This window comes from Syzygium oleosum, unplaced genomic scaffold (genome assembly GCF_021117445.2).
Source record: "Syzygium oleosum isolate NSW1041296 unplaced genomic scaffold, Sole_v2.1 Sole_v2.12, whole genome shotgun sequence".
Taxonomy (NCBI): domain Eukaryota; kingdom Viridiplantae; phylum Streptophyta; class Magnoliopsida; order Myrtales; family Myrtaceae; genus Syzygium; species Syzygium oleosum.
Window position 1 is genome coordinate 8,829,737 of NW_026607496.1, and position 26,599 is coordinate 8,856,335.

General features: G+C 38.0%; 2 protein-coding genes, 2 long non-coding RNA genes and 1 pseudogene across 4 annotated transcripts in view; 1 reads left to right on the plus strand and 4 right to left on the minus strand.

Annotated features, from left to right (window-relative positions):
- Nucleotides 1–18,736, minus strand: part of LOC130139554 (uncharacterized) — a 48,824-nt gene extending 30,088 nt beyond the window's left edge. Inside the window, exons 1-2 of the long non-coding RNA XR_008817670.1 lie at nt 18,646–18,736; nt 18,099–18,235 (exon numbers count right to left, since the gene is read on the minus strand). This is a non-coding gene — a long non-coding RNA (uncharacterized LOC130139554). The remainder of the gene's footprint in view (nt 1–18,098; nt 18,236–18,645) is intronic.
- On the minus strand, nt 1,046–4,005 carry LOC115674137 (wall-associated receptor kinase-like 8; annotated as a pseudogene).
- Nucleotides 7,585–22,593, plus strand: LOC115674138 (ubiquitin). The gene is made up of 2 exons (XM_056316763.1): nt 7,585–7,593; nt 22,176–22,593. Exon 2 carries the CDS (start codon nt 22,179–22,181, stop codon nt 22,413–22,415), a length of 237 nt encoding a protein of 78 aa, XP_056172738.1. The 5' UTR covers nt 7,585–7,593; nt 22,176–22,178; the 3' UTR covers nt 22,416–22,593.
- On the minus strand, nt 10,018–11,360 carry LOC130139553 (uncharacterized). The gene is made up of 3 exons (XR_008817669.1): nt 10,991–11,360; nt 10,834–10,906; nt 10,018–10,589 (listed from the first exon to the last, which is right to left on the minus strand). It is a non-coding gene; the product is annotated as an uncharacterized LOC130139553 (long non-coding RNA).
- Nucleotides 11,739–13,091, minus strand: LOC130139551 (L10-interacting MYB domain-containing protein-like). Its single transcript, XM_056316762.1, has 2 exons — nt 12,482–13,091; nt 11,739–12,383 (listed from the first exon to the last, which is right to left on the minus strand). The coding sequence occupies exons 1-2, from the start codon at nt 12,803–12,805 to the stop codon at nt 12,183–12,185; spliced, it is 525 nt and encodes a 174-aa protein (XP_056172737.1). The 5' UTR covers nt 12,806–13,091; the 3' UTR covers nt 11,739–12,182.
- Nucleotides 22,594–26,599: the final 4,006 nt, after the last annotated feature.

Sequence of the window (26,599 nt, forward strand, 5' to 3'; positions counted from 1 at the left end):
GCATGTGCTTAATAATCAGATGAAAGAAACGGGACGGCGACAAGCCTGTAATGTCAATCCCCAAGGTAAGATAAGGACGTTACACCATATGTTCAGATTAGGCAATCCTAATCCTCCTTCCCTCTTCTGCTTAATGTAAGACAGAAGATTTTGAATATTGAAAATATATGAGATCTGTCTCTATGTGATCAAATATCTATCCCCGATTTATGTATCCTTGGAAGATGGATTCTTCCTTGGTGATGAGCCAAGAAGCATTATATCCTGAGCTAATGATTAACTATAGGCTTTGGTGGTGAGTTTCTCCTTTGTCAAAGTCTTGTATTATTGGCTGGTGCTTCGTCCTGTAAACCTTAGTGGTGAACTTCGTAACATCCCGATCTTGATCCTTTGTTGGTGGCGCGTCATGTATGCCTTGGTTCCGATCGTAATCTATCCTCATAACATATTCTATCCCCTTATCACTCAAAATGCATTCGCCCTCCCATATAAAACTGACATTAAAAATATTCTTTTGTAAAACTGCCTTATTGCAAAAGACTTGGATTATTAGTCAATGGAAAGTAATTATTGATACGATATAAAGAAAGTGCAAACACATATATGTGTAAAGGGTTTCAAGATTGGAATTTTTTCCGTAAGGTTGTTTATACAAGTTGAAAAAAAAATTTTACTCAAAGCGATCTAATAAAATTTTACCACTCGTTAGAACTTTTATCTATGGGACTTTGAAGTGCCAAAGCAACTCTATGAAGCGTTCAAACACTTTGATAAGTATAACATAACGTGAAATAAAAAAGATCGAAACCAAAAAGTTACTTTTTCATCTTTGGTATGTGCAACAAAAGACAGGTAGTTGGCTAAAACTAATTAAACATCCACAATAGTAAACCTCAGTGAAAAGCTAAAGCAGACTAACAAGAACCCAAGAAGAGACGATATATAGTCTTCATTGATACTTGACATACAAAGAGTATATCAACAGGGAGCGTGAATGTTTCTAAGCACTTCTTTGTGTTATCAACATAATTCTACAACTCATGTGTAAAGGCAAATAAAGAGATTGCGATGTCTCATATCACAGAAAATTGGACAGAGACAACCAAATGTATCTTCATCTCCGCAATAGGAGTGACTGATCCTCCTCCATTGAAGTCAGCTCCACTTCTGCTTCCGATCGCATCAACGTAGGGATCTCACCCGAAGCGCGGATAGATCCAGTTCTAATGCAATTGATCTCTTCATCATTTTTCCGGACAGCCGTAGCGCAGATAAATCCATTTCTAATGCAATTGATCTCTTCATCATTTTTCCGGACAGCCGTAGCGCAGATAGATCCAGTTCTAATGCAATTGATCTCTTCTTCATTTTTCCGAACAACCGTGAGATTTCGTAGTGATCGTACTCGCTCTAATTCCGTCGCCACTTCCTTCATTGTAGGCCTGTACCTCCCATTGAGGCTTAAGCATCTTTTCGCCAAGCTAGACACCGCAATAATTTCTTCTTTCTCGCCATGGTCTAATACCTCCTTATCAAGAACATCAAACAAGCGATCCTCCTCCATTGAAATGATGAAGTATGAGGCGAGATTTCTGCCCTCTTCTGCCTTTAGTTGAGAAATTGGCTTTTCTCCGGTTAGTAGCTCGACAAGGACAACCCAAAAACTATACACATCGCTCTTGTTCGTAAATTGATTGGTTTGGTAGTACTCCGTGTCCAAGTATCCGAAAGTTCCTTGTACTGTTGTGGTCAAGTGAGTTTGGTCTATGGTAATGGATCCGGAAGCTCCAAAATCAGCTACTTTGGCTCCATGTTTTTCATCCAAAAGTATATTTGACGACTTGATATCCCGATGATAAACCGGTATGGCTGTAGCAAAATATAAATACGAAAAAGCCCCAGCAACTTCATTGGCAATTCTTAACCGCGTCTCCAACGAGACAGGAAATTCTTCGTCTGGATCATGAAGATTTTGGTAGGGAGTTCCATTGCGGATAAATTCATATACCAAAAAAGGGACTTTACTCTCCAGACAAAATTCTAATATCTTGACAACATTTCTGTGATTAATTTCAGAGAGAATAACGACTTCGTTGATGAACTATTTGACTGGTCCTGCATCGACACCTTTTGATTTCTTGACCACAATGATTGTTCCATCTATCAACATTCCTTTATAAATTGTTACTTCACCACCCTGACCTAGTGTTCGATTCACGTTAAAGTGGTACGTAGCCGTGTCTAACTCCATGGAGGCGAACAACCTGCCTCTCTCCATGTGATTGTTTTCAATAGAAGATAGGCGTTGTTGCAACAGAAGTTCCCCGTTACGTTTGAAGAATTTTTGCTTGAGCTTTGCCTCACGTCTTCTTTTGAAGAATTTATACAACCACCAAGATAGCAAAAGTAACAGTATGGCTCCGATACTCATGTCCATACCTATGTAAAAGAAAGTCGACCACAACTACTTTAGGAATAGAATAAATATTTTTCTTGAGAGTTTTTCTTCACTCTTGGATTTATGTTACATGCATTGTTGAGTGCACTAATTACGAAAGTACTTTTAAATTGAGCATAAATGGTAGTTTTTTTTTTACTTCATGCAAATGAAATTGGTGTATTATATAGACGGTCACATTCCGTGACAATGGCGGTCAGTTATGTACCTATCACGGCGCTGATCTTAGTGTCTACGCAGTCATATGACCCTAGTCGATTCACACACTTCCCTCTGCAATTGAGGTTTGGATATTCTTTGCACTCATCGATATCTGATCGATATTAAATGATGAATGAGATAGAAGAAGGAATTAAAAAAAAAAGCTATTTCAATATATATGATATCAGATTTCGACCATATATATGAATCAGATTGAATATTCAGCAGTCAAGTTCGCTTTTGGATTCTCCTATTTTTCCAACTTGGGAGCATCCATCTTCTGATTCGAACATTATAATTATTTCAGCTATATTTGCGGGCTTTTAATAGGCTTCTAGCTCGCATATGGTCCTACCTGGCTTTTAATAAAGAATAAGGCAAAGATACAAAATAAAAGTGGATGTTCTAATCTCACCTTGGCATCCATGAGGAAGATAATAATTCCCTTTGTAACCATCACTGCAATAGCAATATGTTAGACTGGGAACCCCAGGCATCGAGTACATAGTGCAGGAGGCGGAGTTGCCATCCAGCAGCTCATCGTCATAATTAGTGATCGCCCATTCGAGCACCACCAGAACGTCTGGCGGTAAACTGTGCAAACTAGCTTGATACCGATATGTTCTCTTGATCAAGAAGGCATACCTGCATTCTTCATCCCCTGGTGCTATGGTTTCACCATCGAGAGTCTTGAATTTCACGTTGTATTCGTCAATTTCATTGGGGATCGAAGTTACACAGCAACCACTACCACTAGAGCACTGGTTGAATCCGAGAGTCCCATTGTTCTGGCAGGAAGACTTGCATCCTACGACCGCCCATGGGGTATCGGAGCCAGCCATCAAGGCAAGGCTATCACAACCTCCGGCGACAAAAAAGTTATGAATCTGGGAGTATCTGAAAACGCTGTTACTTGTCCTCAAGTCCACCAGGGTGTCGTTTTGCTGTGTACAATTAGGATGGGAGTACGATATTGGTTGCCTAACTGTAACGAGACCTTGAGTATTTGTATTACTTTGTAGCAAGATATGGAACACCACGATGCTCAAATTCTTAAGTACTGGAGTGGAGATGCCACGGGTTCGCTGGCAATCGATCTCGTACCAGGGATCCATGAAACAATCGTGTCCGATTCCGAAAGGATATGGAATGTCAGTGAGATCGCCACATGTGTCTGGACAGCCTGGCCAGGCCAAATTCTAAGGAGATGATTGTGATACGGCTGCGAAAACGAATAAAAGAATAACGAAGGCCATTTGAGATGCCAGTGTCAGCATCGCCAGGATTATCTTCTCCCGATTCATGGTCCGCAGTCTGCTCCTCCAGTTTGCTATTGCTAGGAAAGAAGAGGCTGATGCATACCATTTGATGCGCGCCACCGCTGCTATTTGATTATCAAACACGTCACCATGTAACGACAGACGATGACTTATGGTGGACTTGATGGAAGCCAAATTTTCCTTCTTCAACAGTGGCAGCTCCCCCTTGAAGTTTGAGTCCAAGAATCGAGAGTCTGCACTTTGCACATGTTTAGAATGTAATATTTCTAATTGTAATACAAAGTTTTCTTTTGCCATCGATTATGCTAAAATATTGATTATATTTCATTTATTGATATATACCCCATGTATCCGGCCAAAATTTATATACCCCATGTGTGATTTTAGTTGACAAAAAATATATTCAGTTGCTGTTACAACCTATGTTATATAGCAATTGCCATGTTTCTCTATAATAAATGACAAGCATGATTAATTTACTTACAATGACACTTATCAGAATATATATATATATATATATATATATGTGTGTGTGTGTGTGTGTGTGTGTGTGTGTGTGTGTGTGTGTGTGTGTGTAAAGAAATGTTTCGACCTCATAACCAACTTCCACGCACCAGTTGGGACTTATTTGATAGCCAATAAATAAACAACAAAGAGAATGAAAGGAATAAAAAGAGAATCAACAGACAATGATAGTCTCTTCAAAACACAAAAGTCAAATATAAAATGGTCAAGAGGCATGTCCATTAAAGGGACACGACCTTTAGCCAAATAGAAATAATACAGAGCTAACAGTTTATTACACTTATAAAACAATCCAACAAGTCATGTCTATCTTGTAATTCACCAATCAAAATACAGGTTGAAAAAGTTCGCTCCAATCAAAATATTACATTCTAAATTGAAAATATTTAGGTACTTTCCTTCGAGACTTGGCTAGCATAACACCATCGTCAAAGGAAAGAAGGATCAAGCATTCCAGGGCGGACACATAAATCTTGCGGTGGGGCGCACATTGTTGGGAAAATATGTGGTGCCAATTGCGGTGCATGCATCATGGGTCTTGAATTGACTTGATTGCGGATCAACGTGATGGCGTACATTTTATCCTAAAACCTAAATAATCAATGGTTCAAATGAATTTAATCTACCAATTTATAAATTATATAACAATTCTTGATATGAGCTTACCCAACTCTACATAGAAATTCCATATCACTCATCAAAAAATCACCCCACTTAATTTTATTAGGAAAATTGTCTAAAAAGTCCTACACCTATAGTTTTAAACTTTTTAACTGTGTCAATTGAGTCCTAAACATTTTCACGTTTCGCCAATTGAGTCCATCCAGCCAATTTTGGCTGGAAATCGCTAGTGTGGATGCCGGCCGTCCCACGGGGCACGGCCAGTACTGAATTGGATAATTTTTAATATATTAAAAAAAATTAACAAAAAATTTCAAAAAAATTATTATTAAAAATTGTCAATGTCAGCACCGACCGTACCATGTAGGAGGGCCAATGTCCACATCAGCGATTGTCCAACCAAAATTGGCCGGATAAACTCAATTGACAAAACGTGAAAATGTTTAAGATTCAATTGGCATAATTAAAAGGTTTAAGATTGAATCGTTAAAAGTGCAACAAGTTCAAGACTTTTGGAACAATTTTCCCTAATTTTATTATACTGCATACCATGCCCAATGTCACCAAACCTTAAACTACCTCTCTTTTTCCCATTCTCTCCTTCACCGTGCAATCCAGAAACCATTGTTGCTGTAGCTATAGCTGCAGTTGTAGTTGTTGCCATGGCGATGGCATCACAGCCCTCGAAGCTACCATTGCATGTATGCCCGCAACCTACGTCTCTCTCTCTCTCTCTCTCTCTGATTAAAGCCCAAATCATCAATATATCAACTAAACTTGGTTTATGTAGTCTATAAATTATAAATATTATTGGTATGACTATTCCTTGCTAAATATGGTGGCAAATTTAGGTCATATTTTTCCATCGAACATACGTCAGGCTTGAGATCATAGCCTATTTTACAAGTGACGCAGATGAAATCATGAAAATTTCCCAATACCTTCATGAGCCCAAGAAAAATTGCCGTCAAGATGTTTCTGGAAAGTCGTCATCCTAAAAATGCCAAAGCTCTCGTATTATTGTATTAGTATCGATAAAATAAATATCAAATCAGTTAAAGTGATTGGACATATGGATGAATCACAATGTATTGGCCATTAATGACGCGGATGAGAATTATTTTGTTTCAAAAAATAATTTTTGGTATTTTTTTATTTTTATTTCTTGGACGAGTTTTTCAAAAAAAAAAATACACGTTTGATAACGATACAGAATTTCTCCCTCCCAGGCGGCCGTGGGTGGACGGCAAGCGGCAGCGAAGGATGGCGGACGGCGGCGGGAGGCGGGCGACAGGCAGTGGTCGATGGCGGGAGGCAGCCAGCTAGTAACGAGGGCGAGCAATGAAAATATTTTTTATTTCTCATTTCTGTTTCGGAAATAGAAAGGTAGAAAATTTTTACTCCTCACTTATGTTCCAAATCTATTTCTGAAATCAAAATTTGTTCCAAAAATTGAAAAATGAAATTACGTTACCAAATAGATTTCTATTCCAAACATGTTTTCGGGAATAGAAAAATAGAAAAACAGAGAAACAAAATGGTTATCGTGCGCGCCTAATGCATTTGGTAACATTTCTATTCCCGGAAATTTTTTTTTTCGAAAAGGTTTTTCAATTTATATTCGTGGACGAGTTTCTGAGCAGAAGAACACGTTTGGTAACTATACAAAATTTCTATTTTTAGAATAGAAAAAGAACATAAACGCGTTTGATATGACCCTAAATTTTTTCTATGATGTGGAATTTTTTTAGTTTTTAATAATTTTCTAAGATTTTTCTTTTTTTTCCTCCCTTCTTCCTCCTCTAGCCGATCGTTGGGCCACGGCAATGGCCAGCAACCAGCCAGAGACAAGGGCCAACGAGGCTCGACCTTGCCATGTCCGAGCGAGACTCGCCTAGCCACCATGAGGCCGAACGTCATCGACCCTCATCTTTGGCCAGTCACCAACCATCGGCGAGGCCCGACGACTAGCTAGAGGAGGAAGAAAAAGGAAGGAAAAAAAGAAAAGAAAAAAAAAAGAATATGACTTGTTTTCAGAAATTGTTCCCAGGAACAAAGAAGTAGGTTTTTTTTTTTACTTCTTTTTTCTGTTCCAAATATATTTCTTAGCCACTTTTCTATTCCGGAGAATAGAAAAATTAGCTGACGTTACTAATTAGATTTCTGTTCTTTTTTTATTCTGAGAAACAAAAAACCAAAAAATAGAGAAACGGGATGATTATCAAACATGCCATAAATATTACTTGTTCTTCATGAAATCACTGAATTTTCATGTTGCCTCTCAACTCAACTTTTATTATTACTCTAAAGAATTTCCATTGATTTTTTAATTTCAAAATATTAAAATTACCCCACTACCTCTAGCATTAATGTACAAAAAATATTAAGAAAACAAGAAGAAAAATTACCCATTAACTCTTGCTTTAGTTTCGACAAAAAAAAAAACTCTTGCTAAATCTTGAGTTCATCCATTGTTCTAGAGAAACAAATAGTTTAGCGAACTCGGTTGTAAAAGCCTCTAAATGTAAGGCCCTTCCACAATACTGGGTTTTTAAAGAAGAAGAAGAAGAAGAAGAAGAAGATATGCTTGATTTTCTTGTATGTCATATAATCAGCACAAATCAGTTCTTCCATATTGAATATATTGATTTTCTTGTATGTCATATATAATTTAAATATAAGAACGAGCCACACACGTATAGGACCACACAACAATAACTTTATCATATATGATTAAGCACATGATAGAGATAAAGAAGCTACCGTTTATCATGGAAGTGCCAGATTCCGATTTTCTTGTATGTCATATATAATTTAAATATAAGAACGAGCCACACACGTATAGGACCACACAACAATAACTTTATCATATATGATTAAGCGCATGATAGAGATAAAGAAGCTACCGTTTATCATGGAAGTGCCAGATTCCAGTTGCGCCTCCACAGTTTAAATTTTTCTTTCTCAATTTTCCATCTTTGTATTCGATTAAATTTATTAGGCCTTTTTACTCAGTCTTCCATTTTTTTTTTCTTTTTCCCCGTTATCATATTATTTTATCCGTACATTATCTTTATGCCAATATTCTTTTTATTGCCTTTTCTACCCTTTTTTATCATAGAATTAAACATTTTATATTTTATTTTCTTCTTTTCCCATCGATCATTAGGAATTTTTTTGGGTTCCTACTTTCCATCTTACTTTAATTTTTATATGATCGTTCATTTAAATTTAATACAAAATAGAATTCAATCACGGATTTTTTTCCCATATCGAATTATTTTTAGAAATTTAAATTTAGGCTGCAATTTTCGCATGCTTTGACTAATTATTTTCAAATGTCGTATTGAAATTATGGAGTATTAGCCTGTTAACACGAACTAAATTGACCTCATATATACACACAATGGGTGATCGATCGTACGCCCATGCCCCAATCTCAACATTTTGGCCCATTAAGCTTGAACGAAATTAGCCCATATTAATTCGAGGAAATAAAAAATCCAAGTGAACCCAAGATGGAATCCCTTTGTTCCTTTTAGAGTGTAATGGTAACCATTCTGCTCCAGAAATCAAATTCTTTTCAGAAATTGATTTCTGGAATTATTGCCAGAAATTGATTTCTGGATGAGAAATCTGTTTGGTAAAACATGATTAATTCTGCTCCAGAAATTGATTTCTGAAAGAGAAATCTGTTTGGTAAAACTTGAGGAAATTTTTGCTTATGGATGAGAAATACATTTGATAACGGCGTGTCAATTCTATTTCCGTAACAAAGATAGTCCGAACTCAATTTTTGAAAAAAAAAATTCAAAAAATCAAAAAATAAAAAATTTCAAAACTTCACAGAATGGCTAGAATACTTGTGGCCGCACACTTTGAGTGAAATTTTAATTTTTTTATGTACCCAAAAAAAATAAAAAATAAAAAATTTCAAAACTTATCAGAATGGTTTAGAATAGCTGTGGCCACCCACTTTTAGCGAAATTTAAATTTTTTTAGGTGCCAAAAAATTCAAAAAAATCAAAAAATCAAAAATTTCAAAACTTCACAGAATGGCTTAGAATACCTGTGGCCACACACTTTGAGTGAAATTTAAATTTTTTTAGGTGCTCAAAAAAATTTAAAAAATCAAAAATTTCAAAATTGATCATAATGGCTTAGAATAGCTGTGACCACCCACTTTGAGTGAAATTTAAATTTTTTTAGGTGCCCAAAAAAATAAAAATTTGAAAAATTTCAAAACTTCACAAAATGGCTTAGAATACCTGTGGCCACCCAATTTGAGTGAAATTTAATTTGTAATAGGTGCCCAAAAAAATCAAAAAATCAAAAAATCAAAAATTTCAAAACTTCACAAAATGGCTTAAAATACCTGTGGCCGCCCACTTTGAGTGAAATTTAATTTTTTTAGGTGCCCAAAAAAATAAAAAATTCAAAAATTTCAAACTTCACAAAATGGCTTAGAATACCTATGGCCATCCACTTTGAGTAAAAATTTAAATTTTTGGAGGTGCGCATAGGTATTCTAAGCCTTTCTGTGAAGTTTTGAAATTTTTTATTTTTTGTGGGCACCTAAAAAAATTTAAATTTCACTCAAACTGGGTGGCCACATGTATTCTAAGCCATTCTGTGAAGTTTTGAAATTTTTTATTTTTTGAATTTTTTTTTGACACCTAAAAAAATTGAAATTTCACTCAAACTGGGTGGCCACAGGTATTCTAAGCCAAAAATGCATTCGATAACAGCGCGCCAATTCTATTTCCACAACAAAGATAGTCCGAGCTCAATTGCAAAATGTTATTTATCTTAACCTACAATGCATGATATTCGAGGCAAAATCTAGTACATTTTTTTAAATCCTTAAATAGAAAGAACAGAAATTCCAAAATAACATGTCATTACAAGAAGACCTGGTACCAAATCCTCAATTACACATAATACGAATCCTACAATACAACATTATATTACAAAAGGAAAAAAAAGCAAATAATCCTCAAATAATAATAATGGAAGTACAATACAATAGTGGAAAATCGAATTTCATGGAATCTCCGGTATATGATTATCCCTAGCCATTTTATTGGCAATACGTTTCCTGATAATGTTCATCTCGTTTCCCTCTTCGGTCGTCACTATATCATCTGTACCCTGTTCAGTAGCTTCATACACATAATCTGGATCTCCATATATGGACAAATGCTTATCCATCCTGTCTTGCTCAATGATGTAGTTATGAATCACACAGCATGCAATTACAATCTATGTTTGTTTTTCAAATTTAAATGGAGGCAAATGTCTCAAAACAAAAAAATGATTCTTCAAAGCCGCAAAGGATCTCTCAATGATATTCCTTAATGACGAATGCCTGTGGTTGAACAATTCCTTTGCTGTTGTTGGTCCCCCACTTCGTCGAAATTCTGGTATATGATATCGTTCGCCTTTAAATGGTGTTAAAAATCCTGGACTTGAAGCATAACCAGAATCGACGGCGTAGTATTTGCCTGCAACAAAGTATTCATGGATTGATCATGAAATGCAATCCTAGCAAACTCATAAACACAAATACTCGTTATATATCAAAGTAGCACCTGCGGGTGATCGAGGAAACTGTAGGTGATGTGTGTCAAGTGCGGCCGATAACACCCGGCAATTGTTCGCTGATCCTTCCCAACCAGCATACACAAAAGTAAATCGCATATCAAAGGAACACACACAGCACGTTCTGAGTAGTTGTGCCTTTTCTACCTCTAAATCATGTTTGCATACGTTCAGGTATGGTAGCATGAGTATGGGTGCCATCCATAGCGCCTATGCACCCCTGTCATTTAATTAAATACATACATTAGACAAGATTGTGAGCAAAACTAGCCAAATGGTGCAAGGAAATGTACGAAAAAAGTACATTGAAGTAACGATTAAATTTTGGCTAAATCCGAATTTCTTCTGGGACAACATCAAACGAAGGAGGTACAATAATCTCCTTCGCCAATTCCAAAACAGCTTTCAACACCGCACCAAAGTACTTGCTGACAGTCTCTCCTGAACGTTGGAATTTCTCACATACAGCTCTGTTGGAGTTCTTGTGACAAATTATTAATAAAAACATGGCAACCTGTTCATCTACCCTAACATATCGACTGTCTGTCAACCAACCTCTTGACTTGAGCAAACCACAAAGGTTAAGAAAAACATGTCTCTCCATTCTAAATGCTTCGTATACTCTATCCGAATGTCGATGAAGAAGCTCGCTAACCCATTCGGGTCCTGTTAATACGCTATCCCTAATACGTTCTGTCCTGTGCATGGACCTACGCAACCAAGTAGTAGACAACCATACCAACAATATATTCAACTCATCCTCATCAAAGTCTTGTTCACCTGATAGAATTGTTTCACTTGATGCTACTTGATCATTAGACCAGCTACTTTGATCCCCTTCCATATTACCTAGGCCGTCATGCGAAAGAAGAAGACAAACTCAACATGTCAGTTGGGAAGCCAATCCATTTGAACTGATATGTTGGGAATTTAATACCACTCGACAGATAATTATGGAATTCAATCACATTAAAGCAAAGTCTCAACATCATCACAAATGCATAGGAATAAAGACAAGTCAATGTCTGAAATACATAAGTGAAAAGCCGAAATGAACTCAAACATAAAACTGCATACTATAGCCGAACAACTACTCAACAGCCCAACTACTCATCCATAGACTCAATAAAGGCAACTCTCATTTCGGGAAGACATGTCAGGAAGCCCTCTCTTCAAGAGGCATTAATGACAGCACGGTTCATAGCTTTGATGTAAAGAACCTTGTCCAAGTCATGTATGGCATTTAGGACGGCAGCCACGGCTGCTACAGAGTAAGGGTCCACGGGTGTTGAGGACTGTGAGGTAACGGAGGCACTTGATGTTTGAACCGTCTTAGCTTTGATTATCTCTTGAATGGCTTTGCAGGTCGCGTCAAATGAATGTGAACTGCTCTTTCTCCTTCTCTTGGCATTTGGAGTCCTATCCAACCTATGGCTTTTTGGAGGTGGGCTCGCCGACACGTTAAATTGTTCCACATTAGCTTGAGTTTCGAAAAACTATTCTGATTTGCTTAGGTCGACATGAACATCATTGTCACCACCACCACCACCACTATCACCTGTACCCTCCGACGGCGCCACGCCTTGCGCATTTCCTATTGCAAACTCCCCAGTGGCGTATGTATCCCCAAACACAACACAAAGCTGTGAATACAAAGGAAATCCGTCCTTCCTGAACTTGGCCCATTCAGTATTAGCCTGCGCCATTTTCAAAATAATATCATGCAGTACTCAACCTTTTATAAATCTTACATTTGAGGTTTCAGCAATAAGAGGACCTAAGTAAGTAACATCACCTTGATGTGATTTGCCCAGACAGTTTCATCGTCCACGACAACCCTCTTGCTCTCATCGTCCCATCTAAATCCCGTTGTTGAAAACAGCTTCTTGAAACTACCATATTGTCTCTTCAGTTTCTGTGCCTTGTTCTTGAACTGTGGTAGACTAAAGCGAAGTCCTGTTTGTTTATTAAATTCTCCCTCAATGTTAATCCACCCTACTCTGTTGTAGGTACATGATGTGCGATTTCCCTTTTTTACCTTATTCACCATCAGACTTACAAATAATTCGATCAACGACTCAGTCCACTTTGCCATGTACATGTCTTTAGAGGATTCCATTTATGTAAAATCGATGAAATTTCAAGGGCAAATGCTGGTAATGGCGATTCAACAAACAAACAATAATTAAACAGAGGAGCACATCTACAAAAGACAACATAAATTGTACCTGAGCAAAGAATTTCACACCCTAAAGTAGCCTTGTTATAGCAAGAAGAGTCTTAATCCACGGGTTCTTCCTCAATTGCGTTGATGGGACTTAGTATGTGAATGTAAGTAAAACTGCTATTGCAAATGGTCCAGAGCTCCAGAAATAGTCATTACCTTGAGAGATGCGGGAATAGTCAGTATAGATGAACTAAGGCACATATCAAAGCAAGAGCACAACAAATCTTGAGGGCTAACAGGAGAAGAAACTTGATACTTAAACAGCCTATTATGAGCTGCCGTACAATCTCTAGTATCTAAGCTCATGTGCATAAGAATGTCAGAAACATATTATAAGCAAAGATAAGAAAGTGCCTCAAGGAACAATTTTTTACTCTACAAAACCATAAATAAGCAATGACCGAATGAATGGAGCAGTTAAACTGTGATAAGAACCAAAATCTTCTTGTGGTGTGATAGCTATTTTAACTATTCTCAGTGCAACAAAGAGATCAGAATTCCAATGTATTAAATCCAAAAGGCAATGCATGGAGCGGCGAGGCACTTGGACTTTCAAATTCAAATTATGCTTGGAACAAGTGTGGCTCAGATATAGACTAGGGAAAAATAGAATACCATGAAAGACACTTGTTAAGATCTGTTGTAACATAGGACATGGAATAATATCATGTAAATTCAAAGAATTTAACATATGAATAGCTGATGCTCAGGTAAAGATATAGAAGGGAAGAACTATGCCTCTTTCAAGACATAAATTACATGAAAAGTACACATGTAAATAGACCGGGGATCAATTTTGTAAGGGACTAAGCTGGTAGACAAATACCACAGAATCAGACAAGCAAGGAAGCAGAGGAAGGCAGCTTCTTAGAAGAGTGTAGTCCCTGGCAAGAATGTATTGCTCCTAAGAAGTCAGTTCCATTAGATAAACCAATAAGCTGTAGCATCATTGACTAGATTTCTGTTCTTCCATTTTTTAAATCAGAAGAGCTGGAACAAGACAGATGAATCATCCTTAGTCAGTCAAAAAACAATAAAAAGGAAATTCTTTTGTATTGTCGTAGTAAATAATGCAAATAGATACATAAAATTTCAATTAAAAAGAAGAATCAAACATAAAAAGCAACTCAGAGTGATCTCTTCATAATAGAGCCACATTGCTCTTAGATAGTCACCCATAAAAGAGACAGTGACACTATAATGAATCCCCATCCCAAAAGTGAGATGACTCGGACCAGAACATCTAAATGAGTTAACCTAAAAAGACTAAACTTAGTCTACCGGCCACAAAGAAAAAGAAAAGAATAATGCTTTCCCCATTGCCATAACAAGCAATCTATAATAGGCAGACGATACATAATCAAAACGAACTAATTTAACCAATCCATAGAAGAACTTCCCTAAGAATGACCAAAATGTGAAGAAATGTAAAAGCAACGGAGATGATTGTGAGACCCAGGCCTAAGACCGAGAGTTTTCAACATGGGGATCTTAATTCTAGCCTCAAGAGCATAAGGTCAACCAGACCGAACACCAGAAATTCTCATTCCCAGAGAGAGAGAGCTTCATACGAATTACCTTTTGCATAAGACTGAAGAGTAGCCAGAGTCGGAGATGGACATGATTCTGAGCTTATGTCGTTCTTTCTGCTCTGTGTTCATGTTAAGGCGGAGTGATACTTGGGTGGGAAGATCCGCTGCAAGTCAAAGAAGAGCGCTACGTTAGGAATGAAGAGTTCTCGCCAGACCGCTCCGCAGCGTCTCGTTCCTTCGATTTCGACTCGATCGAGCGAGATTCGCGCAGGCCGCGTGCCCTAAACAGACAGCCGCGTTGCGCACCGCTGATTGCACCGAAGGAAAAAGCTAACGAGAGAAGGAATCGAAGACTCACGAGCCCCTTTGAAAAAACGGAGACGGCAAAGATGGAGGGCCAAATTGATCGCCGCCCTGTGTGGTGGCTATTTCGGTGCTGTCGCGAGGAGGGAAGGGCGCGGCGGCGGTTCCGGTGCAGTCGCAAGGAGGGAAGGACGCAGCGGCGGTTCCGGGGAAGGATGCGGCGACGATTCCGGTGCAGTTGCAAGGAGGGAAGGAGGGCATGAAGAGCGGAACGAAACTGAAGAGTTGAAGGAGAAGCTAGAATACATCCCGGAAGCAAAGAAGCTACTTTTTGTAGCTTATTTTTTTCGGTGAAAAACGCATTCTGAATGCGAGAATGCATTCCGGAACTAAAAAAAGAATGTGTTTTTACCAAACGAATTTTTTGTCCAGAATGCAAAAATTATTCCAAAATGCATTCCGGAAATTTTTTAACAAACGTTATTCTGTTCCGAAATGCATTCCGGAGCAAAAATTTTGCTCCGGAATGCATTCCATGCGCACGCTTAGGGCGTGAATAGTAACCATTCTGCTTCAGAAATCAAATTCTTGCTAGAAATTGATTGCTGGAATTCTTGCTAGAAATTGATTTCTGGAGGAGAAATCTGTTGGATAAAATATGACTAATTCTGCTCCAGAAATTGATTTCTGAAACAGAAATCTATTTTGATTTGTTGATTTTTTTGGGCACCTCAAAAAAATTAAATTTCACTCAAAGTGGGTGCCCAAATGTATTCTAAGCCATTTTGTGAAATTTTGAAATTTTTTATTTTTTGATTTTTTTGGGCACCTCAAAAAAATTAAATTTCACTCAAAGTTGGTGCTCAAAAGTATTCTAAGCCATTTTGTGAAGTTTTAATTTATTTTTTATTTTTTAAATATTTTTGGGCACCTCAAAAAAATTAAATTTCACTCAAAGTGGGTGCCTAAAGGTATTCTAAGCCATTTTGTGAAGTTTTGAAATTTTTTATTTTTTGATTTTTTGGGCACCTCAAAAAAATTAAATTTCACTCAAAGTGGGTGCCCAAAGGTATTCTACCATTTTGTGAAGTTTTGAAATTTTTGATTTTTTGATTTTTTTGGGCACCTCATAAAAATTAAATTTCACTCAAAGTGGGTGTCCAAAGGTATTCTAAGCCATTCTGTAAAGTTTTGAAAATTTTGGTTTTTTTTATATTTTTTGAAAAAAATTCACCAAATTTCCTATTTTCCCGAAATCTGACTTTTTTTATTTTCTGGAAATTTTATGAATTTTTCTGGAATTTTTCAATTTTTATGCATTTTCTGAAAAAAAATTAGTGAGATCTCAAAATGTGTTGTAAAGGCCACAAAAAAGAGAGAAAATAGGGAGAATGCATTCTGGAATCAAGAAGCTACAAAAAGTAGCTTCTCTTTTTCTTGCCCAAAACTCATTTTGGAATTAAAAATGCATTCCGGAATCAAGAATGCATTCAGGAATCAAGTATTTTTAATAAGCGCATTTTTATTCCAGAATGCAAAAATTGCTCCAGAATGCATTCCGGAAATTTTTTAACAAACGCATTTCTGTTTCGAAATGCATTCTGGAGCAGAATTTCTGCTCCAGAATGGATTTCATGCGCACCCTTAAGCTCCCGCGTCAATAGTGCATAGCTCGCCCGATTCCTTCGCTAGAAGTTGCTGAGCTGGGATTGTGCATATCGTTTTCGATCCGCACGCAGCAGAACCGACGGAGAAATTCTCTCTCTAGGGAGCGATTCTCTTGGGCATTTTCTGTTTCTGACCGTCTCCAGACGCTGTTCATCGCCGCTATTTACTCGTTTCTGACGCCGTGCATCGGAGAGCTCGGCTCTGCTTTGTTACTCTGGCCACGAACGTGGAAGTGGCTCTGCTCCTGCTCGAGATTCCTTTGCCGGCACCGATTTTCATCGCTGGTGCGCTGAGGCCAAGAGTTGTAGAGTTTTCGCCGGTCAGCGTCAATCTCAAGAGGGTGCAGAACTGAAGGAAGGAAATTACTTTTGTTCCGGTTCGTGGCTGAGAGAGAGAGAGAATACGAGAGAGGAACAGCTCGAAGGCAAAATTTCTCTAGTCGAACCAAGTGCGAGAGGCTTGGAGAACACGATGCTGAAATCCGCCATTTACGGTCACTAGCATTCGCCGACGATCGCCTTCCCCTGGTTGCCGCCGGAGTTACGGATTTGGGAAGACGTTTCGTGCACATCTGTCATACAAGCGAGAGCCAAAAATCCAGTGGAATGAAAATTTGCTTCGTCTTTAAGCTTTCTCCATCGTTTCTGAACGCTGTCCGAGGCACTGAAGACGCAGTTGCAATGCTCTGTTTTGGCTCTGTTACCGCAGCCAAAAAGCCTTGAAGTAATTGGACTTTGCTTGATCCTACTTCTGCAGCATCAACCACCAGCGAAGACATCTTGGAAATTCTAGTTCTCATTCTCAGTTCAATCGGTGTTCCTGGCCATTGGATCTACAGGTAAGAATATTCTTAATCTAATGTGGCTAATCGAGTATGAGAAATGTGGTTGAGGCTCATGGAAATTCGTCCCTGGTAAAAGCTTTATCAATGTTTTAAATGTGTATTGACGCTGTAGTGATGCTGATAGTGATTCTTTGCCTTATTGTGTGTAGAAGTTCATTAATCAAAGCGCATGCCACCTATTCGAGGAAATATTTGAGTGAAATCAGAATGCATGTTCTCTAAAGGAAACAAGTTCCATTAGCCATTTCGTTCAGTGTTTTACTTCTCGCCATCTAATCATAGCATCCTCATGTATGTATATGTCCTTTTTCATAATTAAACCGAGAGCCATATCTTGTCAACCCATATTCCTTTTTATCATGCATGAATTGATTCATGTTGTTTGTCGATTTAAGGATTTACGTGGAAACTGTATTTCATAGCTCTCAAATTACCATGAACAAGATCGATCAATTGAGTTGTTGCTCATATGGTTCATTCTGAACATCCTTTATAAAAGGGCTGAGCACATACAATCGAGCCTTGGAATTTGGAATGGAACAACCGAGTCGCTCATTAACCGTAAGGGAGTACATCAATGATGTTGTTTGGCTGTCGAATATGAGGGAAAGGGAGGAAATTCCTGAGTATCTAGAAGCGCCGAACCAACCACTCATAGTAAATGAAAGTAACACCAATGATGAGATTCAAAAAGCTTCCGAGTTTGTTTTTCTCGTCCTCTTTTATAGCTAGATTTTAACATGGTTTTCTCTTGCAGCTATACAACCACTAATTGAATGCCAATTGACTTACTTTATAGGTATTATTTAAAAACACATGCAATGATCCTGAGGTCGACCTCGAGTGGCGCATCATGCTTAGCGTGGAGCAATCTCCTTGGTCGTGCTCATCATCGGGGTACTCGTCATGCTGGAATTTCCCGGGGCTCATCATGCAGGGCTGTCTAGGCAACGCGAAGCGTATCCTTGCCAAGAACTCTAACTCATTGCTGAGGTCAATATTGGAAGCCATAGCGGAAGGATCTGCGATGAGCAGCAATGTCACAGTGGTCCTCTGTTAGATGAACCCAGGCAAGCGTTCTCTCTCCAGACACAGAACACTTCCTTGTGGGAGAGAGATGGAGCAAGGAGGAGATCATATGGGATGCTCTATGAATTAGCAAAAGAACTCTTCTCATCAAACAATTATATCACACGAATCCTTCGGCAATTTTTTTGACATCTTCCTCTTTTGTCCCTTGATTCTCAACCTCGGGTGGCGCGGCATGCTTAGCGTGGAGCAATCTCCTTGGTCCTGCTCATCATCAGGGTACTCGTCATGCTAGAATTTCCCGGGCTCATCATGTAGGGCCGTCTAGGCAACGCGAAGCGCATTCTCGCCAGGACCTCTGACTCCAAGGAGGAGGCCGTGCCGACATTAAGGAGGCTGCCGGTATCCCTAAGAAGTGCAATGAGGACTTTGTCAAGATCACCAAGCAAAGCACCGGAGAGGGCATGTGGTGGCATCTCCTCCTCCACCTGATCCCGTCCGCCCGCCATAGGCTCACCGGAGAGCATTTGTGAGGATTAATCTACTTAAAGATATTACAATCGATTTATAGTATATATCAATATATAGTTTTTGTAAAGTACTTTTTATTTTTCTTTATTGTTCGTCTATCTCATATTTAGAATTTCACAATGATTGTCATTAGTATAATTTCAAGAAAATAAAATATTTTTGTACAAGCCGAACACACAAAATTAGGATAGGAACCTAGTCAATACGAATCTACTAAAATTTTAAAAGATAAAATTCATGCAAAGCATGGCTTACACAATACATTCCACAGGCATGTGATGGCATTTTCATAATCCATGAATTATCAAAAGGTCCATCATTTTAAAATAGACAACGCGTAATAGAAGTTCTTGCATTTCAATTAGTAAGGTAAGCTTAGCAACAACCCATAATGGAGTTTCAAGTGGATCAACAGATCTAGTAATGTTGCTGCTCATGAGCTTGCAAAATGGGCTTTTTATCATTTAGGAAATGCTTCGTCTTTCTTTTTTAATGATCTCCCACCTAGAGTCAAATACTTAGTGTTAGCGGAGTCTTCCTTAATTTATTGTGTTGATGTAGGCTATAACTCTTCTGTGTAATATTGTACTTTTCTGATGCAATGGAAGGTTCGATTTAGCAAAAAAAGGTAAGCTATGCATTGTCGATAGAATATGAGTCCGCTAAAGTAAAGGGATGATATGCATAACAAACTTGCAGCCCCATGTTGGCTGCTTCCCGCCATCATCATATCCTCTTTGGCCTCTCTCTCTCTCAACAAAAATTAGGGGACGTGATCTCATGTCGTCAAAAAATAAGGATGGATGCTTAATGAATGACAAATAAAGAGGGATGCCCAATAATCGACAAATAAGGAGTCTCACCCTTATTTGATTCACTAGAGATTACCCGATTCAAATCAAATGACCAAAATTGTTCTATCTAGAGTTTCTTTTGTTCGTGAAATAAAAAAAAAACCAGAGGAGGGTTTCTCTTGTCCAACAAGACAACCCTGTACGCGATGACTACCTCCGCCGATTCTGCGATGATGGAGAACCTGCCTTTGTGGGAGCAACTTTGGCAAAAGGAATGGTACACAAACTCGGACGGTCTCTCTTCTTGCTTCTTTCTCATTTGTTGGCCAAGCTGCAATCCTTTTTCTTTCTTTTTTCCTTTATGGCTTTTTTTGTGCTTGACTTTTCACCGCTAATTTCTTGTAAAGGTTCATATGTCATCGCTGTTTTTCACAAGAACCGTGAGTTTGTTTTCCTTGCTGTTAGAATATTCAATCCACTAGTGCAACCAAAAGAATATCTGTTCATCTAACTAATATTTTTTTATTGCTTTTAATGTGATTGGGGTTACAGATGGCATCAAATAAAGTTTATCCCTAAAATTACAATTGTATCGAATAATAAAAACAAAAGAGATATAATTAGAACATACCTTATAACTTTCCATTTCGTTCACTTCATTACGAAACTATCCATTTTCTTTCCTTTTCTTTCCATAGACAACCACTAAACTTTGCGCCTATGCGCATCACTTGCACCGACATAAAAAATATATAAATTTATAAGCTCTCTATAGAGTTTAGCAAATTGATCATCACTTTCAACCTCAAATTCTATTCTAACAAATTTCAATAATATGAAAGTTGCCATCCGAAGAATAATAACCACCAAACACATGGTAATTTAAAAGAACCCACCTAGCAATCACATATCAAATACTTTTTCATAGAATTTAAACTTCATTAATTCATCCCCATTCTCAACAATCACTGTTTATTTCTTAAATTAAGTCAAATCACTATTTTTTCTTGGGGTTAATTCTAGGAAAATCCCAAACTAGTACATTTGTAACAAATTTACCCAAAATTAATTTTTTGACCACCAAAAGCCTTAAACTGGTATATTTGGGACAATATTTTCCGTTAAATTGGATTAATACCATGAAATATCACAAACTGATATATTTATGATAAACGGAGGGTAAAACCCAAAACTGGTATACCCGTGAACTGCCACGTGTCATCCAACTCAGAAATTTGAGGGTAAAATTAAACGGAAATTAACAGAGGGTAAAATTGTCATATGCATATCAGTTTGGGGTTTTTGGTGGTCAAAACATTAGTTTGGAATAAATTTATCACAGGTGTATCAATTTTGGGTTTTTCGTGGTATTAGTCTTTTTTTCTTGCCATTCATCTATTAGTTTTTGGCCCAGTTTGCACTGACATACATGAGGAATTTTCTTTTTCCTATATGATTTGATAAATTTGACTTATCATGTGCCAATGTCAATTTTTAACTTTATATGTCAATGTGGAACATTAAAAAACAAATTGAGGTTTTGAATTAACGTTGTTGGTACATTAAGACAAATAATTTTAAGTACTATACTCAATTTGAGAAGTTGATGATGTAAACAGATCTTTCCATTGTATTTATTAAATTATATTATGAGGGAATTATCCAAAATTAATTGTATCATTTCGCATTTGGCAGGCTTCAAGTAGTGCCGGCCTTATTAGAGATTAATTTGAATTTTTATCTCTCTATATCTATTTTCTATGTATACATTTAAGTCAAAAGTGAGTTTGGTGTCACTGTTAAATTTTCCATCGAGCCTGAATTTGCAGATTGTTTTTAATATTGCAATACGATTTTGTTTCAAATAAAAAAGAAAAGATAATATCAAGTTTTATCTCTCTATATTTGTCTTCTTCGTCATTGAAAGAATAACAAAATGTCCGTCTAAAATTTACTTTTCAAATAAGATTTCGTATAGCGGTATGAAAATGAACATACTATTAAGTACTTTATGTCTCCATCTGATGAAAAATAACCGTGAGCGCGTGTATGAAAACCAATAGATTAATAACAGTAACTCATTCTAAGACTTTGCGGAACAATTCCGTTATAATCTCAATACCATCGTAATTTCAACTTCTCATCAGAAACTCATAATATCAATCTTACTTTTATTTTGATCTAACGTATGGATAATAATTATTCTCGATATGCTCGTCACCCGATGCTCAAACTCTTATCTTTTTATTTCTAATTGATTAGTAAAAATTTTATCTAATATTCAAATTTCCCATACTTGTCATTTAATGTTGATGGTGCCTTTTTTTTTTCCTTGAGTGCTATCCTGATTTTTCTGGATCTTTTCCTTCCGACGATCCAACGGATGACGTCACCATGACCCTTTCTTCCCTCCCGATGACGTCACCGCGACCTTGAGTCGGCGCCTCTTCTCCTATTTAAACACTCCCTCCTCGTCATAGGCTTCAGAAATCAATCCCCTCTGTTTGTCCAAGTCTCTCTCTCGGTTCATCATCATCATCGTCAAGCCCCGGAAGAAGAAGAAGATGCAGATCTTCGTGAAGACCCTGACCGGCAAGACCATCACCCTCGAGGTCGAGAGCTCCGACACCATCGACAACGTCAAGGCGAAGATCCAGGACAAGGAGGGGATCCCGCCCGACCAGCAGCGCCTCATCTTCGCCGGGAAGCAGCTGGAGGACGGCCGCACCCTCGCCGACTACAACATCCAGAAGGAGTCGACCCTCCACCTTGTTCTCCGCCTCCGCGGTGGCGATTTCTGAAGAGACGGGCATGTTCTCTTTATGATAAAAGTTAGGGAGTTCTCACGCGATTTCATCTTGGTTTCGTGGAGCTTGAAAGTAGCCATCTTTAGGCAGGATAAGCTTGTAGGTCATTGCCGGTTCTGGTGTAGTTTTTCTTTTTACGTGAATAATGAATGAGCGAACCTTTGAATAAGTATTTGACCAAAAAAAGAAAAAAACCTTTGAAAGAGTACGACTTGATCCTTTTTTTCTCTTGTGCGTTCTATATCTTCGAGAATGTTATTTCATAAAACATGTTCTGTATCACCTTCACATGATGTAATGACCAAGTTTTTTCCTGCATCAATCCTGCCCCTTAAGAATTCCGCTAAGCGCGAGAGTTTTCTAATGCTCCTAAAGAATTCTTGTCTTGGTGCTGCTGGAATGCTTTAAGATCTCTGGGGGTTTCCTGTTGTCAGATGGTGCAATGATGCAATTTTATGGGGTACTAAAGACGTTTTCTTGATAATGTCTTTGTTCATGAGTAAATTGATCATGAAGTATCTCTCTGTTCATCTCATGGATTGGTAGGATAGATTGTAAGATGGTGGGGTGGGGAAGAAGAGGAGGAAAATGATACAGTGAGAATTCGTGTCTGTCTCCTGCTGTGGAAATATTAGACAACTTGATTAAGCTATGTGCTCCCTTTAGTCTGGATCAGAGAACCAATGGCTAAGATTTCTCAAATTGTTGGGATATCGAAATTAATGGACAGAATAAGTTGGGTTTTAAGTCAGTTTTTGCTTTTTGCGTGCAGCGAGTGCATCCTGTTGCTAGATTCTAACAATGAATCCGCTGCTTAAGGCTTCGTTGTGATTTCGCCATAAATATGTTGGCTGTGGGGTGAGCAAAGAACCAGAACTGTGATTTTTTCTTGTACAAGTGGTTTTGTGGTAAGTAAGTTGTCTGCCTGAATTTGTTGGATTCATAGTTAGGTTGCTGAGTAAAGTGACATGACCAGCACATCCTAAACTTACAAATTCTGAACATTCAGCAATTTGCCGACGAGGCTTCTGCGATGCATTGGTGTTCTATTGATTGAGGACTCTGAAAGTTTAAAATGCCAATGAAGGCGATACTGTGAAACCGAAAGATCTCTGAATCTGGATCCAAATGCATCATATACATACAACTAAGTTGTCTGCCTGGATTTGTTGGATTCATAGTTAAGTTGCTGAGTAATGTGGCATGACCAGCGCATCTCAAACTTACAAATTCTGAACATTCTACAATTTGCTGACAAGGCTCCTGCGATGCATTGGTGTTTTAGTGATTGAGGACTCTGAAGGTTTAAAATGTCAGTGAAGGTGATACCGTGAAACCAAGAGATCTGTGAATCGGGATCCAAATGGATCATATAGATACAAATAAGAGGATCGAAACGTTTCTTCCGACTCTTTTTCAAATTCTATAAACGTTGGTTGATTGTATATTTTATTAGGGTTGGATGATTTAAAATATCATTTCCTATATGATCCTTTTTAAATTCCATATTCGAAGTCGTGATCTGATCTATTAATTGAAAAGAATCAATTCCATACATTTCTTATGTACCCATAGGTGCTATACTGGAATTGAATCAGATTTCAGATCCATATATTAGTTGACATCCATTTTTTGGTTGCTGCGCTTTGTTCTCCTATGCCTCCACGGTGGCAATTTCCGAAGAGGCAAAGTTACCAGTTTGCATGCTGTTTCATCTGGTTTCGGGGTGCTTGAAAGCAGTAAGCTCCATCACAGCAGTAAGAAAACCTTTCGAACAAAGTCTGTGTAGTTTTGTTGGTTTTCTATATGGATAAACGGACCTTATTTCATTACGGCTTTATCTTTTACGTGCTTCTCTGCATTTGCATGAAGTCACCTCGCTTTCCTAACATTATGAGGATTAAAATCCTCTGCTTGACGACTGCTGTGAGTTGCTCTATTGAACTCGAAAAATTCCTTTAAATTCTCCAAAACAAATTGTTTTACTGATCGAGAGATCTCAGAAGTCTCCTGTAGTTAAGAGATAATGCAATTTAGTGGAAATTGGATATGTTGTTGCCATTTGATGTTTATTATTGACATCGAAAAACAGAATGGATGCGTATCCAGCTCTACGCAGGCAGCCAGTATCTCGTTCCAAGACAAAAAAAATAGAAAGGCAGCTGCAGGTATGCAGCTTATTGAGAGTGTCCAGGTAAGCGGCCATTCTGTTGTTGATGTGGTTAGCTCATAAACGGCTCAACCTGGTTTGATCATCTGTTGCATGTCAAGAAATGAGTATGTGATTTTTATTCGTTGCTAATATCTGGTTCTAGCATATTGATTGTTGGCATTTTGGAATTGCAGTTAAACCTGTTGCTTTAGATGTTTTAAGGTGCTGATTCCGTATCGTAACTTTCCCAACACTGAGAATGCACGAAATGGTTGATTAGCAAAGCATTTGCTGGTAGTTAACTCTGGAATGACCGGCATATCTTAATCAGACAAACCGATTTTTGGGGAAGTAAGGTTCCTGACATGTGTCAGGTGTTCTTTTAAGCAAAGAATAGAAGTGATAAGTGACGGAACTCCACAGTTTGAGTTTGCGAGCTTCATACTTGAGATTTGGGAGTGAGTTAAGTCTGGTGTAGAGCATGACTTCAAGTTAACATGTCTGTACATGCTGAATAAATAGGGAGTATTCTCTCATCTCTGGAATCGGTTCATAACCAGGTTACTTTTTTCCTATTTATGCATTGTTCCCTTAAAATTTATGTACGGCTTTCTGATGGAAATTTCTCTTTTACTGTAGATTGGCCATAAAACAAGTTGAAGAATTTGTGATGTCTCTTCTTGTTTGTGTTCTCACAGGGTTGCCACTTCTCTATGGCCTTGCTGTGATCATTGCAATCTGTTCAGTAAGCATGCGGGGGCGTGATTATGAATTATAGCTTTTGGCTGGTTAAGTAATCTCTGAAAAGGAGTGATAGGGCTATAAGCCTTTTGACGGTTAATCTGGTGGTGTGGTGGTTGAGCTTGAGGTTAGGGCTATTCTCAAGCATACTGGGTAAATTGGGAAGACAACCTGGGAAATTAAGAATTTTCTGAGCCCAACAAATGGTTTATTCACCTTTTGACAAACATTATAAATACGGAAAGTTCTGATCTGAAATGTGATGAAATGGCTAGAACTCAGGATACTCGGAATACGACCTCACTAAATTGTGCTATAATTCATTTTTCTGCAACTGTGGGATTGTTGTGTAGTTACTGATGGAAACAAGGGAAGTAGCAAGTATGAAAAGCTAGGGCTACAGCTAGAAAGATGTTGGTTCTTCAGGGCAGGTTCTTTCACTTTCCAATTTATATAAATTTCAATGGAAATGCAAGATACGCATTTAAGTTTCTTGGTTAGTTTTTCACTTTGCATTTGCATTCAAACTTCTTGCAATCTCGGTTAGTCTATGCTTAGCATAAAAGGAAGGTTGCAAACGGATAGCATTGATAAACGTAGTCGAGCAGTGGCATTTTTTGGTATCGAATGAGGCAAAATTTTTGAGTAATAAAGTGTCGAGATTGCGAAGCTACTGGTAATCCATGGTTTCTTATTTATGAGTTCTATTTTCTTTGATCTCTCACCCCAGGGACCACAAGAACAAGAAGTTTTCTCTGGGAATAAAAAGAAGATAATGCAGCTCGGGATGTATGCCTTCAGATTTTGCAGCTTTGATGAATGAAGATGCTATCATCTAATTAAGAATGTTGCAGGAGCGCCAACACTATATTGTCGCGTAAGGGAGGACTGTTGCACTCTTGTTGATAGCAATTTTCAGAAACAGTGTACCTTGCACGTTGTTTTTTTCTTTCGCTTGAAGAGATGGGCCTGCTTTAGAGATGACAGAGCTAGGAGTTGTCATGAGAGTAGTTCGGTTTCGTGGTTGCGCTTGCTGGCTCCATCCTTTCGGCAGTACTAGATTTATCGGTCCCATACAGGCTTTGATGGTTCTCTATATGAATGAAAGAACCTAATGTTCTATCAGGATAAAAGCTTTGTTTCCTGCTTCTGATATCTCTGCATTTGCATGAAGTCTCCTGCTTTCAAACTGTAAAAATTCTCAGTGTTTCTCCCAAACGTGCCGTGTTCAGGCGACTAATCGAGGATGTGATGGAATGGAACCTCTGTTATTCCGTCGTAATGT